General features: G+C 41.3%; 2 protein-coding genes across 2 annotated transcripts; both read right to left on the reverse strand.

Moving 5' to 3' along the window:
• Positions 1 to 12,405: 12,405 nt before the first annotated feature.
• Positions 12,406 to 12,916, reverse strand: LOC131257607 (uncharacterized). The gene is made up of 2 exons (XM_058258388.1): positions 12,641 to 12,916; positions 12,406 to 12,555 (listed from the first exon to the last, which is right to left on the reverse strand). Exons 1-2 carry the CDS (start codon positions 12,914 to 12,916, stop codon positions 12,406 to 12,408), a joined length of 426 nt encoding a protein of 141 aa, XP_058114371.1.
• Positions 12,917 to 13,755: 839 nt separating this feature from the next.
• Positions 13,756 to 14,690, reverse strand: LOC131257748 (uncharacterized). Its single transcript, XM_058258578.1, has 2 exons — positions 14,205 to 14,690; positions 13,756 to 14,112 (listed from the first exon to the last, which is right to left on the reverse strand). Exons 1-2 carry the CDS (start codon positions 14,670 to 14,672, stop codon positions 13,843 to 13,845), a joined length of 738 nt encoding a protein of 245 aa, XP_058114561.1. The 5' UTR covers positions 14,673 to 14,690; the 3' UTR covers positions 13,756 to 13,842.
• Between the last annotated feature and the right edge of the window lie 567 nt (positions 14,691 to 15,257).

Below are 15,257 nucleotides of genomic sequence, written 5' to 3' on the forward strand. Positions count from 1 at the left end.
TGGCAGCAGACGCTGACCTTCTTTGCTTCCTTTTTTTTTTTTTGGAAAGAGGTATGATCATCTACCGTGTGGGTCCCGCTTCAAGATAATCCACTCTAACCATTAGATTTCATAGTTCATAACAAGTTTATCAAGCCCAATATTGGGCCTGTTCCAGCGTGTAGAAAAATTCAGGGAACTTTAAATGGTGGAGATCACTGTCTCAAATTGACCTCATTTTTCGGCTCAACGCCTAAAATGAGATGGTTAATAGGATGGACGGCGTGGATTGAATACATTCATCAAGGTGGGGCCTAAACAAGTGGGCCACCAAGAAGCTTGTGAACCAAGCTTATATTTGTGTTTTCACATGGACGTCCAGCATCCCTGGACGCTAGACGGTCTGGGCCTTTCACACGCATAATGTGGGCCCTGTTTAGGTGGGCCACCAAATGATGAGTGTTGTGGATATAATACAAATAAGGTGGGTCCCACCCATAGATGGTTTAGGATAAAATACAAGCCTTATGGTGGGGTCTATTCGGGCGAGCCACACAATCACACCAACATCACAAGAAAAGAAGAATAAAAGAAAGGGAGGGAGAGAGAGAGAGAGATATATACACGTGTGATAGAGGGACCCCGGCACTATGGGTCCTCCGTTTCAAGCATCCAATCATACATCAAGTGGGTCCCATTGCATATGGGCCCACCAAATTGAAAATCAACGGTGGAGATCCTTTCTCCACCAAACTAGAAGGTCTAGATGACCATATTCATGCATGAAAATAAACATCATGATGGGGTCCATGGAGAATGGCCCCATCATGGAATGATCTTAAGCATCAAGGTGGGCCATTGGCCACATCAAGGGTCCAAAGTGAGATCCATATCATTGATCGGTAGGCCTCACTTGGCCCATCATAAGAACATGAAAACCTCGTCTATAGAAGCACCCACCGTTGATCTTCTCGGTCCGTTGGAATGCCAATCTCCTTAAGCTTCACTTCAACGGTGGAAGATAGAAAATGAATGGCTAGGATGAGGAATTTTGGGATGGGAAAGTGGGCCACCAAAATCACATTTCTCTCACATGGAGAAGCTTGGACGTGAGCTCTCTTGTTTGCTTGGGATTGAGTTGAGAAATGAGAGAGAGAGAGATGGGATGTAAAGAGAGAGAGTGATGGGTGAGGTGATGTTGTACTTGACTAGCATGGGTGTGTAAGAGAGAGGGTGAGAAAGGGTTGACTTTGGAGAGAGAAAGCATGGGTTGCTTTGTACTTGACATGAGGTGATGGATGGGATTGATTGATGGGATTGATTTAACATATTGTAGAGATTCTCTTGGGATTGCAACCGTTCGGCATTTTTTTCGAAATAAACACCGGCTCACATCTTCCTGCCAGGGTATCAAATCGGTGCACGAGTCGCGGCGTTGGAACCGCGCGGCGGTGCGGTCGCAATGTAAACTCGGCCACATCACTGGGACCCTTCCTCGTCTTAATAATGAAAATCCGAAACAGGCAGATTGGGAATCAGATGACATGATTGTCATGTCAAGGTAATGAAACTCCATGGATGACAATGTCCAGAGTGGCCTTCTCTTTTTAAAGACGGCAAAAGAAATTTGGGACACTGTTCGTGAACTCTACAGTGATGCACACAACATGGCCCGTATCTTCCAGTTGGAGAAGGAGATTGCTTCTCTCCAACAAAATGACAAGAGCCTCACGGAGTATTATGTCAAACTTCGCAGTTTATGGGAGAAACTCGCCTAACATGACAAGGAGGATACATATTGTACTCGCGATGTGGTTCTTATCAAGAAATGGTTCGAGCAACAGCGGATCTTTAAGTTTTTAGACGGTCTGAATGATGAATAGACACACTCAGGTAATAAATTATCCATAATGTTGAGTCCGTGACATTGAATCATGCGTATGCTATTCTAGCCAGAGAAGAGAAGAGGAAGCGAGTTATAACTCCATCCATCTCGATCACTCAGTCTGCCTTACAGGCTGATGTTCGTACTTTTGTTGATCGAGGGCGTGGTCGCAATTCTCTTTTTTTGCACTCATTGTAAACACACCAATCACATGGTTGATACCTGCTGGATCCTTCATGGTAGACTTCTCATGTGTTGAGGTTTTTCTCATGAACGAGGTCGCTCGTCTAGTGGCCGTGGTGCATATTTTTCTACTACTGAATCTGAGGAGGTTCCATCTAATTCCTATCATAGTATGGTTCAAATTTCTCAAGAAGAATATGACAGTCTTGTCGCTCAGAAGGCTGGTTTATTTGTTTCGAAATGTTTAGCTACTTTCAGTTCTGTTGTGCAAGATACATCCACCATTACTCCCTTTTCCTAGCCCTGGGTCATTGACATGGGAGCCACTGACCACATGACTAGTATGTCTCACATTTTCTCCTCATTTACTCCCAGTTCTACTTTACGTTCTGTTAAGTTAGCAAATGGGAGACTGTAACGCTCTGAAAATCGGGGGTCGAGTAGAAGTTTAACTCCCGAGTTCCAACGCATCACTTATGCAACATATTTAATGATGATTAAATGTTGTCTGTATTAGTGCATAAAACATGAATAAAATTAAGCCAAATCAGCAAAACATAATCCAGAGACAGTTGTAATACGTAAGCGGAAGACTGAAACGAATATGTATAACTTTACAAATCAGTATAAGTCCCCAAAGTATGTATGCATTGCCAGGTCAATAATTACATGTATTGTTTCAAAATACAAAATGTCAAAAATGTAATAGTCCACTACAAGTACAACCCTGAAGCCCCGCCGATCAGAACGGTCTATGTAAACCTGCCAGAATATTGCATATATGAGAAGACATCCTCATTGTCTACGAAGTCCGCCTCCACCTCATCAGTCGGGTCTCCATCTGCAGCTAAGACAGAGTCTGGTTGGTGTTTAAAACGTCGTCCCGTAATGTGGGAGTGAGTGATCAACTCAGTGGAACAATAAAGCAAAGGTTAACATGTTATCAATTCAGTCAAGCAGTAATGATAAAGCAATACAATCGAACATCCCTAAGTACTCTGATTAATGCAAGAATGATATGTATAAATGATGCATGCCCTCGCCTGCACTCCCTCTGCGATCTTCATCTAAAGGTCGTGCATGTTAATCACTTCTTCAGTATTCTGCCCAACGCCAAATGGCACATGCAGTGCGGTGCATGAACGTCATTACCAAGTTCTTATTAGTCCTTTTCATACAGCAGGATTGGGAAGCTAAGGTACCTCCCTTATATCAATTCCCAAACAGTGATCCATTATAAGGTCGTCAATCCTAGTAAGTCTCATACGATGATACGGTTTTAGGTCGCTTCAAAGGGCTCGTCACCTTATTAGTGTAGGCCTAGTTTGTACTCTTATTGCTACGGAAAGGCTCGTCGCCTCTACATAGTCTTAGTGTACGCTCGAGGTCACTATAAAGGGCTCATCACCTTATCAGTGTAGGCCGACAGCTCGAATACAGTGTCTCATACCACTATATTCGGCTCACAAGACTGTGTTGCTCACTGGACATTATGGGGAGGCTCGTCACCCCAGCGTAGGCCGACAGCTCGACCACGGTATCCCATACCACCATGCCCAGCTCATGAGTCTTAGCGGATCGAGGTACCAAGGTTAAAGGGGTTTTCACTGGTGAGTTTGGTACCTTAGATTCAAGCAGTAGCGTCCATACATGGTAGACATACATCGGGTTAATCGGATTACTTGACAAGCTCGACTAGTACGAGCACACATCGAATTTGACCGACATGGAGTGCACGAGCACTCCATGTGGCCTAACCACTGTTGACAACTGAAGTATGACTCGAGTTCATCGAACGCGTCTTGTGTGGCGAAAACAACTTCAGCCACCTAATCAAGATCTGTTACCGATTGCCTGGACTAAGTCATAGTCCCAATCACACTCAGTTGCAGTTTATGTAGCACATATGATATGCATAGCAGCAATACACAACAGTTTAACCATTTCAAGCATTTAAGCATTTCATAAAACACATCGTACACATGTTATCTTACCTAGGCATTACTTCCATAAATCGGATCGTAGGAAGATAGGTTACATGAAGGAAACTATAGTTATAGAGAAGGGGATTAAGAATTCAATCTCAACACTCTTATTTCAAACATTTAAACAAGCATTTCCTCATACAGGCATTTTATCAAACACTTATACTACACATATCACATACATAGATTAATTTACTTAAAACGTATATTACAGCCAATCCTTTCACAAAGGAGTTGCAACACATACAATGATCATGTATTACCAAACATCCATCATAACAAGTACTAATCATAATTCCATATTCATTCAGACATTTCAACAAACACTTAGTCTATACACTTCAACATACATGATGTATGTTGGCCATAACATATACTGGACCAAATCCTTTCGCCAAGGAGTTGTTATACATACAACTAGTATAAACACACGACGATTAATCGTGGCAAACACACTTTCAAATTTCATATGTATACGATCCTTTCTACAAATACATGGAATACACTAAACTCCATATAGTTCATATATATCTGAAACACGAAACAAACATCGCTTTTGACATGTGAAATAACACCCACATTAGTAATAAACCATTAACCGACATTGAAAGCCTTGAAAATCATAACCTATACGTTTATAGTCCGCACCTTTCGCCGGTAGACTCATAACGAACTCAGTTTTAAAGCTAAGTCTTTGTCTACGACACCACAATAACCTATAACAGGGAATATGTTAGCTAATTCATCTAATACGCTAGTCGAAAACCCTAAGACAAGTTAGGGTTAGGTTTTCTTACCCAAGTAAGGAGTCGGAATCGCCTGTATAGCGATACAGAAATGGCGGTTGAGTGCGTGGAGTAGTGGGATCGAATCCCAGGAAGAATCGCGAACTGACTCTCTCACTTTCTCTCTTTTCCCTTCTCTTTTCTCTTCTTTCTCTCCTTGGGTTTCTCAAATTCGTATGGAATATGGGAGAGAGTGTTTAAGGTCCTTATATAGGCCCAGATTTGATGGGAATGGCCACAGGGTCAAGGTATACTTAGGTTATATCCAAAGGGCGTCTGTTTCAACCCAATGGAGCACTTCTGGTGGCCCATTTTTCACATGCGGTCGGACTTAAGCTCCCTGACATTAGATCTAGGTCAGGCTGAGTTTTCGTTCTGATTGGGTTTACTGATCAGCTATGGCAGACCAATTTCAGTTCAACAGTCGCGGGCACCCGATTAGGGCCACAAGTACACCGACATATGTGGGATATTTATCCTGATCTGAGGGTGTATTTAGGTCTGAATCTGATGGTCTGAATTCTTATATTTGGCACGTAAGCGACACGACTCAGATTATTTAAATTCGAAATTTACTTCTAAATATATTCACGTTTCTCACACACTTTGCTCCAGGCTCAAGTTGTGCATTTCTAGACGTAATTTAGACTTGATTTTTGAGGGAGTTGTCAAGTCCAGTAATGCGGTCATAACTGTATAGTTTTGCGGTTATCGGACTTTCGATGTGTGGTCCAAGTCCGATACGGAGTTTCGGTGTGCTCCCAAGAGCAACCGGGTTTAAGGATGGATTCTAGATTTCAGGGTAATGTAGCGTCAATGATACTGCACGGTTTGGGTCTTGCAGATCATATTTAAAGTGATTAGTGCTAATTTCACAAGTACTCTAGTTTAACACTTAATAATATTAACCTAATTTCTAAAGGTTTTGGTCCTGGGTGATTTCTGCCTGAGGTGGTACTCGGGTCCTTGCACGGATTTTTTTGAAACATTACAGAACCGTACCCCTATAACTGGGTCAGGTACCGTTCCTCTAATTTCTACTATGACTCTTGATAAGACCCTTCTTGTCTCAGGTCTTGCTTCTAGTTTACTTTCTATGGGCACCCTTACCAAACAACTTAACTATGCTGCCATATATCTTCCTTCTCATTGTATGTTTCAGAATCTCAGAACACGGAAGATGATTGGTTGTGGACGTGAAAGTGTTGGCCTATACCGGTTTGATGGGGGTGTTCAACCATGTGTTGCTGCTCATCTCATTTATGTCAATCATGGGGATATTTATCGATGGCATTATCATTATGGTCATCCTTCTTTTTCAGTTTTACGTAGTTTATTTTCCTCTTTATTTTCTCAGCATAACATTAAGAAATTTCAATGTAGTACTTGTGTTTTGTCAAAACAAAGACAGGTTTCTTTTCCTTTGGTTTTAAATAAACATCCAGTCCCTATGTTTTCTTTCATTTAATCCGATGTGTGGGGACCCTCTCCTGTTACCTCTTTCATGGGGTTTCGTTACTTTGTCTTTTTTATGGATGCCACTACCAAAATGACATATATCTATCTCCTCAAAAGTAAAAGTGAAGTTTTTGAAAATTTTAAGTCCTTTCATGTTTGGTTGATAAATCAATTTAGCGCCACCGTTAAGATGCTCCAATGTGACAATAGCGGAGAATATCTCTCTAATGATTTTCTTACCTATCTTCGTCAATATGGCCAACATAGCACTGAGTCAAACACTACCTGCGCTTCCACTCCTCAGCAGAATGGGGTAGCCAAGAGGAAAAATCAACAATTGTTAAATATTACTCAGTGTCTCCTTACTGAGATGCATGTTCCCAAATGATATTGGGGAGATGCTGTTTTCACTACATGCTACCTGGCCAATCGATTACCTCACTCTGCTCTTAATTTTTAAACTCATATTTTTTATTCAGGAAAGTGCATCATGTCACTGATATCCCTCCTAGGGTGTTTGGGTGCATCGCTTATGTGCATGACTTTTCTCCTTCTCGCACAAAGTTGTCTCATTGCTCCATTCCATGCATGTTTGTTGGGCATTCTCCCACCCAAAAGGGTTACAAATTTGTTAATCCTGATACTGGCCGACGTTATGTCACCCTTGATGCTTCCTTTTTTGAGTCTCTGAATTTCTTCTCTCCAAAGTCCTCAATTCTTTCATCATCCTCTCATGTCACTCCTATACCATTTTTAGATGCTTCATCCTCTACCCCATTACTGGTGGATCCCTCATCGCCTTTATCTCCTCCATCATCTATCACACCTTCATCTCCTCCTTCTCCTTTCTTACCACCCCCACCCCCACCACCACCTCGACATTCTACCTGTCCCAATACCAGACCAACTCACCTACAGGATTAGATTTGTTCTCAAGCATTGTTACCAGCACCATTACTTCCATCACCATCATCCGTGGCTCTGGGAACCATTTCTGCATTGGACCTTCCCACTTCTCTATAGAAAGGTACTCATCCTATCCATCACTTTGTTTCATATCACTTGACTTCTCCTTCCTACAAGTCATTTATTGCCAACATGGATTCCATATCTCCCTACCCAGGTGGATGTTGCCTTAGCACACTTAAACTAGAAGCATGCCATGATGGATGAGATGACTGCCTTGGAGAAAAATCAGACATGGGAGCCTGTTGATTTACCTGCAGGAAAACAGGCAGTGAGTTGTAAATGGGTGTACACTCTCAAGCATAAGCCCGATGGTACTGTTGATCAGTATAAAGCTCGCCTTGTTGTAAAAGGCGTTACTCAGACTTATGATACCGATTACAACGAGACGTTCACCCTTGTTATCAAAATGAATTCCATTCATGTCCTTTTATCTCTTGAAGTAAATTTAGGTTACCCACTTCATCAACTTGATTTTAAAAATGCATTTTTACGTGGTGATATTCATGAGGAAGTCTATATGAGCCAACCACCCAGTTTTCACCGAAAGGGGGAGGAAAAGAAAGTGTGCCGCCTTCGCAAGTCTATATATGGCCTCAAGCAGTTGCCGCGTGCATGATTTGACAAATTTACTCATGTATTGAGAGATGCATTTTTTCATCAGTGCAGCTCAGATCATTCTATCTTCTGGAAATCCTTGATAAATGGGATTACAATTGTTTCTATTTATGTCGATGATATTATTATCATGGGTGACAATTCTCTTGCAATCTTTAGCATCAAATCCTACCTTTCTCGCATTTTTTAGGTCAGAGACTTGGGCTCTTTACGTTATTTCTTGGGCATTGAGATAGCTAGTTCTCGGCATGGAATCTCCTTATGTCAGCGTAAATATGCGCTGGACTTACTCACTAAGACTAGAATGATTGGCTATAAGCCACTTGACACTCCTCTTGAGGTCATCCATTAACTCACTTCATTGGATGGTGAGACCCTCTCTGATCCTGGACCTTATCAATGCCTCATTGGGAGGCTTATTTACCTCATTATTATCAGGTTGGATATTTCTCATGCTGTGAGTGTCCTCAGTCAATTCATGCATTCGCCTCGAGTACCCATATGGATGATGCATACCGCGTGCTTCGTTATATCAAAGGCTCTCCTAGCAAGGGTTTCCTTTATTCCAAGTTTGGTCACCTAAATATTTTTGTTTTTTCTAATGCTGATTGGGCCGGTTCCAAAGATGACTAGAAATCTATAACCAGCTATTGTTCTTTCGTTGGCTATAATTTGGTGACTTGGAAGAGCAAAAAGCAAACGGTTGTGTTACGCTCCAGTGCCGAAGCCGAGTACAGAGCTATGGCACAGACCACCTGTGAATTACTTTGGCTGAAGAAATTTTCTCTCATTCTACACCAATGCAGATGATGTATGATAACCAGGTTGCTATTCATATCTCTTGCAATTCTGTATTCCATGAGCACACAAAGCATATAGAAGTCAATTGCCACTTTATTCGAGAAAAAATCAAGGCTCAGGAGATTGTTACTCCACGTGTTCGCACAACGGACCAACTTGCCGACATATTTACTAAAACTTTACCAAGAAATCGGCATATGACTATTTCTTCTAAGCTTAGCCTATCCGACATTTTTGGGCCAAGCTCGAGGGGAAGTATTGAAGGAGAAGCGGTCAAAGGATCGCAAAAGACGCATCATTCATCGGAGATGTAGCTCGTCCTTATCTCTCCACGTAGCTTGTCCTTATCTTCTTATCTCTCCACGTAGCTCGTCATTATCTCTCTACATAGTTCATCATTATCTCCTTATATCTCCTTCATTAGAATTTTTTATCTTAGTTTATTTCCTTCTTGGATAATAGTTATATTTTAGTATAAATAATATAGACATTGATGGCATTACTCAATTTTCTTTTTTCTCTTCTCATTTAAAATATCAACAGGCCCACCTAACTTATGACCATTAGGGCCTATTTGGGAGCGTGGATTTGAAACCCCCTGCATTCAGAACCGGCTAAATTTTAGATCCTCTGGATTTAGAATCTTATCGCTGTGTTTGGCACCCAGAATTTAGAATTCCCTTTAATCAAGAAATAAAGGGTTTTAATTTAATTACTAAATCAACTTTAACATCTCTAATAAGTGTATATATGTAATGATTGACACAATGGTTGTAATATGCCAGTTGACATTTATACCTTGCCTAAAAATGATAAAATTCCGAGTATTGAATGGGCCATAAGCACGGGATTACATCCGAGTGACTAACCAACAATTTTTAACCATTGATTTACATAGATAAGGTTTGGACAGCACAAATTGGCATATTAAATTAATTACAGCGATGTAATTGATAATATAATTGTTTCGAGATATCATCATCGTCCATGTGCCTAATAGATTAATAGTCTAGTGACACATATGTTACACATGCAACTATTAGGAAGATTTTATATATAATCCAAACTTTTAATGTGGATTTCAAACCCCAATTTAAAACCTTTTAAACTCTTATAAAACCCTACCTAAGTGGACCACATAGTTGGAAATAGTGTCATTTAAAAGCCTAAGGGCCTGTTTGGCCGGGCAGATCCCACGGTATTAGGAAGGATGGGATTGGCAATATCCTGGGATAGCCATGACGAGCCATTTAATCCCCGGATTGGCCAGGTGTGCCAAACATACTGGATATAGCAATCCAGGGATATAGCAATCCTAAGGGCCCGTTTGGACGGGTGGATTGAAAGGGATTGTCATGGCTTTGGATGGATTGCACATATCCCAAGGCTCTTTAATGCTTGGCAGTGGATTGTCCCTGATCCCATTGACTTCCTTGATCCTACGCCCATTACCTGTACGTGTTTGGACGGTCAGGGTAATCCAGGGATTGCAACAATCCATCCTGTTTGGACAGGCATGAGATTAGGCTTCAATCCCATTCATTCCAGGATAATACACCATAATAGGTGTTTGGAATTGGCAAATGTGCACCCAGCTGTTTGATGACCCTCATGCCTTGTTACTCCTGCAGGGGATTCCGTACGGCCTCCCCACTGTGGGGTCCACCAGGATGCATGCATTGTATCCACTCCGTCCATCCTTTGTAGTAGTTCATTTCGGGTTTTCGGAAGAAATCATTTGCTGAAAAACCATTACCTTGGGGGCAACCTCCATGTACGGATTATATATCTCCGTTATCCATCAGTTTTGCCAGATCATTTTATAGCATGAGTCCAAGAGTGAAGCAACTCCAAATCTCTGGCGCACCACACCACAGGAAATAGTCGTTGCAAGGCAACCACTAGCATTTAGTATAATGTTTATTTGTCATCCAAACTGTTGCTAAGTTCATACAGACCTGGATGTATCAACCCCATCCATTTTTCTTTTGTGCATCGTGGCCCACAGAGTTTTAACGGTCAATTACCACTGTTTCTGTAGAAGTAAGATATGAAGGATGATATTAATTTTTTTTTCCTTTATCCATGGTAATTTTATCCTACGACTATTTGGTAGTAAAATAATTATCAGAATAGTCCTGATTAATGGTTTCAATGGTGGAGATCATTATTCTGTGTTGCAGACTAAGTTATGGTTCACATGATCAAAATTTCAGCGGTGCAAATCATTATTCCATTGGTTCGCCTATTTGATGGTTTCCATCCAAAAAATAAGATGCAAAAAATTTGGTGGTAAGTCTAAACAGAGTTAACTCAGTACGGTAGCATACTGAGTAAGTCAGTATGCTAAAAAAAATCCAGTAGAACCTAAAAAATCCATAATGTGCGATACTCAATAGTACAACACTAATAATTTCTAAAATTTGAAAATTATAAGCAACGAAAAGAAAACAACCAACACGCCAACCAAAAGGGCCACGAGTTTCTCGCTGTCCGATAGCCCAAGATCGTCAGTCGACGTTGCCCTCTCCACCACAACCGTGGTTGGTTGTGTCATCTGTCGAATAGAGGAGGTGGTCGTGTGATGGATGTCCACCTCAGCAGATGAAGCAGCAACCTGACGAATAGGATAATCTGTAACAGGTCTGGACGGTTCCCTAGCCTTTCCGAAATAACTTTCCCAGCATGCCATAGCCTCTTTCCAATTCTTGAAGGCCCTGTGTCTGCCCCCACTGAATCCCTCCACTTCTACTCGTGCATCGTCCCATGTGACGTATATACCAGGATGACGTCCAACGAGGACAACATAATACTTCTCTTTACCCATCTGCATTGAAATGTGAGGGTTAGTGATGACAAACGTTTCAAATTGTTGATTATGGTAGCAACTTGATGCTATGGAGAAACATAAGAAATCCAAATATGAATTATTTACCCTGAACAAGAATTGAAAAGGTCGTTATACGTACCATCCTCCAGTAAATCAAGTGTGTGCTCCGTTCCGGCTTAACGTGCATAATGCATGCATTTTGGTAGATATACGAAAAGACAAGTAACAAATAATCTGATATAGTCATAATCACAAAAGTCATAGTGGTAATGATAATCCCAGAAAATCAGTACATCAAAGTCCAAAGTAGCAGTTTAAAAAAAAACGTCACTCAAAAAAAAAAAAAAACAAACCAAGCACACCAACAGTAGAAAGTTATTACATGCCCAGTTTTAAAAGCAGATTAAGACAACCATTCATTCAATGTCAAACAGGTCCAACACCTCCATCACCAAAGTGATCACGGAGTGTTTTCTTTAACCACTCCATTTGGCGCTCGGGTCGGAGACTGACAAAGAACGATGCAAGTGACTTGTCCTTACTCAAGATCTGACCAACTTCAAGAAATTCAGAGCTGGTCAGGCCTTTCACCTCTTCTAGCACATCAAGAACCTTGCTTGTGCGATTAACCTCTTCGCCAAGCCCAAATTTCATCATTGAGTCGGCTACGGTCTGCAGAGAGGTCCCCAGTACATCACAGGGACAAGGAGGGCGCGAACGTTTTCGTGTACCTGTCCCTCCTCGGTTAACATCAGAATCAGAAGTGTGAGTGGGATTACTGCGGGAGTCATGATGTCCCATCACAGGACTGTCCGATGGTAATGGAATGGTCCCTGTGGAGTCTGTTACATAATTCTCTGATAGGTCAATAGTATCATCCATATCATCAACCTCTCTCCATGCTTCATTAAGATCTCACTGAAGACGAGAAGATGATGCTGATGCAGCCATACTCCTACTGCCTTGCACATAGCGTTCGGTGGCCTGGTCAGATCCGCAAATTACTGTAAGGTCATCCATCCTTTCGATGCGTTTCCCTCGGAGTCGTTCGGCACGTGAGTGAGACTGCCATATGAATAAGTCAGTTGTAATTAAGGGCTAAAACTACATAGAGATATATGATGGGATTTTAAAAATCAGTAAAACTTACCCTAAAATACTCCTTCCAGACTTCATCTAGAGCCATGACCACCATCCTCTCATTGTCCCAACCAAACCCACTCGCTGCTAGCATGTCTTTCACTGCATTATACTCTCTTTTATAATATCTCAACCGATTCGACATGTTTTGCCACTGGACGGCTACGTCAGTATGCTTCGTAACTTCTTTAGCCGCAATTTGGTATGCCTCTCGCTTGAAACCATTATCAGCTCTATGCCCTAATGCAACCTGTTCGATAAATGTGTCGAACAGAATCTGATCCATAGTAGTAGTCCATTTGATCTTTGCGGCTCTGGATAGAGGCTCCGCTAGAGATTTCACCGTCTTCCCACGTGGAGAACTTCGAGTGGGAACCGGCGATGTTCTTAAGGGTGATTGGGTCGGTGTTGATGTAACATTAAAGGAGTCTGTTATTTCACATGAATCTGGGGTATGTATGATATTTTACCAATGTCAATCATAATCGTCAAAATAACATCTATTAACATATACGCCAAAAAGGAATAAATTCATTGATCATTATCAATATACTATCATCCAACTAATGTAACTGGGTGATTATATTTTCTAAAATTTAAAGTTAAGTAAACTTGAAATATACTATCATCCAACTAATGTAATGTAAATGACACATGAAGTATCGACTATCGACTCCTACTATTGTGCTGAGCATCTGCCCACATTCTAGCTGCAATGTCATCGCGTACTCGATTCCAAGCATCTTTTTCACGCCGAGTTACTCGAATGGACCATTGACGCTCATCATTAGTTGATACCTCTACAGGTGTCGGGATAGCCACCCCATCGGCTGCAGATATACCAACGAAATCGCTATCTAGTCAAGACTCATTTTCGGTACGTATATAATTGTGTAGGACACAACATGCTATCACAATTTGGACTTGTGTTTGAAATTCATACTACATAGCGCTCTTCAATATGGGAAATTTACCTTTCAAAACACCAAAACAACGCTCGATTGCATTGCACAATTGTGCATGTCGATAATTAAACAGCTCCTTCATGTTTACAGGCGCTCTCCCGGTTCGATACTCCTGTAAGTGATATCGAACGCCCCGGTATGGAGCCATGAAACTAGGTGAATGAGCGTATCCAACATCGACAACGTAATATTTTTCTACACATTCGAATCATAGTTCCCTTAAGTGAAAAATCGGATGCAATCATAGTTATAAATTAGACTGACACTGTTTTAACATATAAGCAGTACCGTTTGGGACAATCAAGGGATCATCTGATCGAGTCATTGCGTTGTGTAGCACCCTCGCATCCGAAGCAGAACCCTCCCAACCGGCCAATACATATGTAAATTTCATATCGAATGAACACGTTGCCAGGACATTCTGGGAGAGGACCCCTTTACGATTGCGAAAACTCGCCTGGTCAACCGCTAGAACATGTGCAGGAATGTGTGTTCCATCAATTGCACCAAGGCAATCCTAAACCATGCGAACCAATTATCATGAAAGGACCACACATTGAATTGAAGTGAAAATTACAAACTTGGAAGACAGACCTACTGGAAAATTACCTGAAAGTAAGCAGACCAATTTAGATTTGTTTGGATCTCCAACGGCGTCTCTGTTCCGGCTGATTTAACTAAATCGGGGTATAGTGATACAATTGCCGTTAGAACACGGTGAAAGTGCCGACTGACAGTCTCTCCTGATCGAATAAATCTGTGACCTAAAACTCGGTTGCGAACATTGTGCCCCAATGTGTGTAGGAAAATAACTACTTGTTCTTCAAGACTAACATTACGAGTATCACGGAGTCTTGTCTTCTCGCGTATCAGCGTACATAGTTCAAAAAATGAATCTCGATTCATCCTAAGTTGATCTAGACAATCTCCATCGCTAGCCCGAATAATAGAATTGATGAACTTCGCTCGCTCATCATCCCCATGACGCGCCGGTTGTTTGAACATGTAGTAGCGACAATATTCCCCAACAGCCTGTACACAAGCTGACACCGCTTGAGACATAATTACCCTCTTCATCTCATCCTCATCTGAAGAATCCATATGTTTGATGCCTATATTTTGTAGGGAGAATTCCAATATGTTTGGAATGCAATTGTACGAAGCACAATTCAAAGCAGCCAGCTGCCTATCCTAGATCTTCCCATTTCCAAGAAGATCCCCAGCTCGATGCGATTTAGTATCAAGGTGTCCGTTCCTATATATATGTGTCCGTGCAGATTTAGGTTTGGAGGTGAGGAAACATCTGTTTAAAAATGTTAGCAAGTATCAACAGTTAGAAAGCAGGAATGGGGCATGAGTCTAAAGCATGATTTGGAGTGGAAGTGCCACCTAGTTACAAGGATCATACAACTAATATTTGGAACTTACATGCACATAGCATAAGATGGGTAATGGTGGTTCTCAAAATGTCAAGTCTGTTTGGACTAGTGGAAGGAATCCCAAAAAGTAGATCTGGAAAGAAAAATGTCATGTTGGAGCAAATTTGTGGAAAAGAATCATAAATAACCTTTTTGTTTTAGCATATGTGATTTTCATGGAAATACATAAAGGTCACTTCTGATGAAAAGCTCAGATCTGGTACAGTACCATGTTGCACCTACT

This window comes from Magnolia sinica, chromosome 10 (genome assembly GCF_029962835.1).
Source record: "Magnolia sinica isolate HGM2019 chromosome 10, MsV1, whole genome shotgun sequence".
NCBI classification, from domain to species: Eukaryota; Viridiplantae; Streptophyta; class Magnoliopsida; order Magnoliales; family Magnoliaceae; genus Magnolia; species Magnolia sinica.

Coding starts and splice junctions, on each gene's coding strand:
- LOC131257607 (XM_058258388.1), bottom strand. CDS start 12,916: ATGGATCAGATTCTGTTCGACACATTTATCGAACAGGTTGCATTAGGG. Junction 12,556..12,640: donor TCTGGAAGGAGTATTTTAGG/GTAAGTTTTACT, acceptor TTCATATGGCAG/TCTCACTCACGTGCCGAACG.
- LOC131257748 (XM_058258578.1), bottom strand. CDS start 14,672: ATGAAGAGGGTAATTATGTCTCAAGCGGTGTCAGCTTGTGTACAGGCT. Junction 14,113..14,204: donor ATTGGTCTGCTTACTTTCAG/GTAATTTTCCAG, acceptor CGCATGGTTTAG/GATTGCCTTGGTGCAATTGA.